The sequence below is a fragment of the Sphaeroforma arctica genome, assembly GCF_001186125.1.
Source record: "Sphaeroforma arctica JP610 unplaced genomic scaffold supercont1.5616, whole genome shotgun sequence".
In the NCBI taxonomy this organism is placed as follows: Eukaryota; class Ichthyosporea; order Ichthyophonida; genus Sphaeroforma; species Sphaeroforma arctica.
In genome coordinates, this window is record NW_014034942.1 from 1 (window position 1) to 1,911 (window position 1,911).

A 1,911-nucleotide genomic window follows, 5' to 3' on the forward strand; every position below is an offset into this window, starting at 1 on the left:
AATTTATATATAACACACGGATACACGGTCACGTTCTTCTAACAGTCACATCCAACACTACCTCTAGCACCTGTAGCATCTGATCGGGATGGGTGGCCGCATAGAACGCCTGTTCCACATAGTCCAGGTATTGCGTGTTTTCAGTTTGATTGTTGGCATGGTGTTGGTTCCCTTCGTTGCTACGGTTACCAGTACTGTTGTATGCATCCGTATGGTGTTGCGTCATCTCCTTCTCTGCCGCAGCCATGTTTCGCTTCTGTGCCTTAGTTAACTTATGCGTTTGTGTGTGTGTGTCCAAGCTTGCATATCCACTACCTACCCTCCTATCTGCCTGTGCATGTGCGCTCGCATACGTGTCTGCATGCGTATCCGCGTACTTGTCTCCAACGGCGTTCGCGTACAGATCCTCATGTGTACGTGTGTGTGGTGAAGACCCCCCTCTCTCTCTTTCCAGCGAGCCTTCCCAGTCGATACCCTCCTCGTGCACCCACTCATTCAGTCCCTGTGTAGGCGGTGTGTGTGTACAGCCGTCTGCTGATACCGCATGTCTCTCTATATCATTCCTTATCTCTCCGTCCTCCAATCGGTGTGTCTGTAAAGCCTGAGACGTGCCTGTATGCCGTACGTCTGTGTGTGCATACACGCCCCCGTCTGCACCTTCGCCCATATACGTGGGTGGCCCATTCAACCCATCCACCCCATGCTCTGTGTGTGTATGTGCAGAAGGTGTACTCGCATGACTATAGGCGCTTTCTACTGTACCCGCCGTAGGACGCTCATCCGCCCCCCAGTCGATACCCTGCTCAATCTCCAGCTCGGCCATGGTTAACAACGCCGGCTCGTCCCGGTTTACATCCCGGTTTATCTCTGCGCCGCGTGAAGTATACGTATTCCTATCACTGTTTCGTTCAGGTACGGCACTACCATGCCCGCTGTTCCCATTCCGGGGACTAAGACTGTCTGTGAATTCCGTAGGTACGGGTAATATACTCCTATCAGTACGCTCGCCGACCTCGACCAATTCGTGACCCCTCTCATCCCAAGTACCGCCTTCCCCACACTCCACACCGACATGCACAGGTGCTTGTTGAAAGGGATGATCGGCACTGTGTGCATGTAAGCTGTGTGTGTGTGTGTGCGTGCTGGTGTGGTTTTCCGCACGTGCGCGTGCCCCTACAGCCACCGCACTAGGCACGGCCGAAAGCTCAGGGATGCCCAGACCCACATCCAGATCTGTGGCAGAAACGGCAACAAAAATAAAAAGTAAAGTAAGATAGCGTTTAAGGCACACAAGGCGGCTATTAAGCAGCCAGTGAGCAGGCTTGTATGGGTTGTGTGTAAGACTGAGTGTTTGAGATCGGGCTAATACAGTCTGTGAACACTGTAGAATGAATGTAGACGATCGCCCACGGCAAAGGCGAAAACTGCACCTATCAATGCAGCATGAAACTTCAATATAGCGCATATACACACACTCCAATAGGTATATACACCATAGTTGTGGGACAATATTGACAACTACCACATGTATACACGTGACAAGGTCCGTATGCAACTACACACTCCTCCAACCGGACAAACACGCATACCCTCCGACCGGTCAGTCTCCACAATCTCAGCCAGTTTATGCGACTGTCGACATTTGACCACAACAGCACCGCCGTAGGCAGACATTAATAACCCCGCTCGCACCGCCGTGTACGAGCGCACCAGACCAGTAGTACAAGCAATCCGATTGGCTAAGACACGGTTGTCATGACTACGGACCATGTGGTTGACAGGAGCTTGCCTATTGAAACTGAAATCAAAAAGAAGGATTTCAAAGTGTTGATTCTCGATGCTATGAAGATGGAAATTGGTTGTGAAAAATAAAGATACTCTGAGCATTAAACTTCAATAGAAAAGGCCATC

General features: G+C 50.8%; 1 protein-coding gene across 1 annotated transcript; it reads right to left on the minus strand.

Moving 5' to 3' along the window:
• Positions 1–28: 28 nt before the first annotated feature.
• SARC_15104 (hypothetical protein) lies at positions 29–1,798 on the minus strand (the record flags this gene model as incomplete). Its single annotated transcript, XM_014290769.1, has 2 exons — positions 1,590–1,798; positions 29–1,233 (listed from the first exon to the last, which is right to left on the minus strand). Exons 1-2 carry the CDS (start codon positions 1,768–1,770, stop codon positions 29–31), a joined length of 1,386 nt encoding a protein of 461 aa, XP_014146244.1. The 5' UTR covers positions 1,771–1,798.
• Between the last annotated feature and the right edge of the window lie 113 nt (positions 1,799–1,911).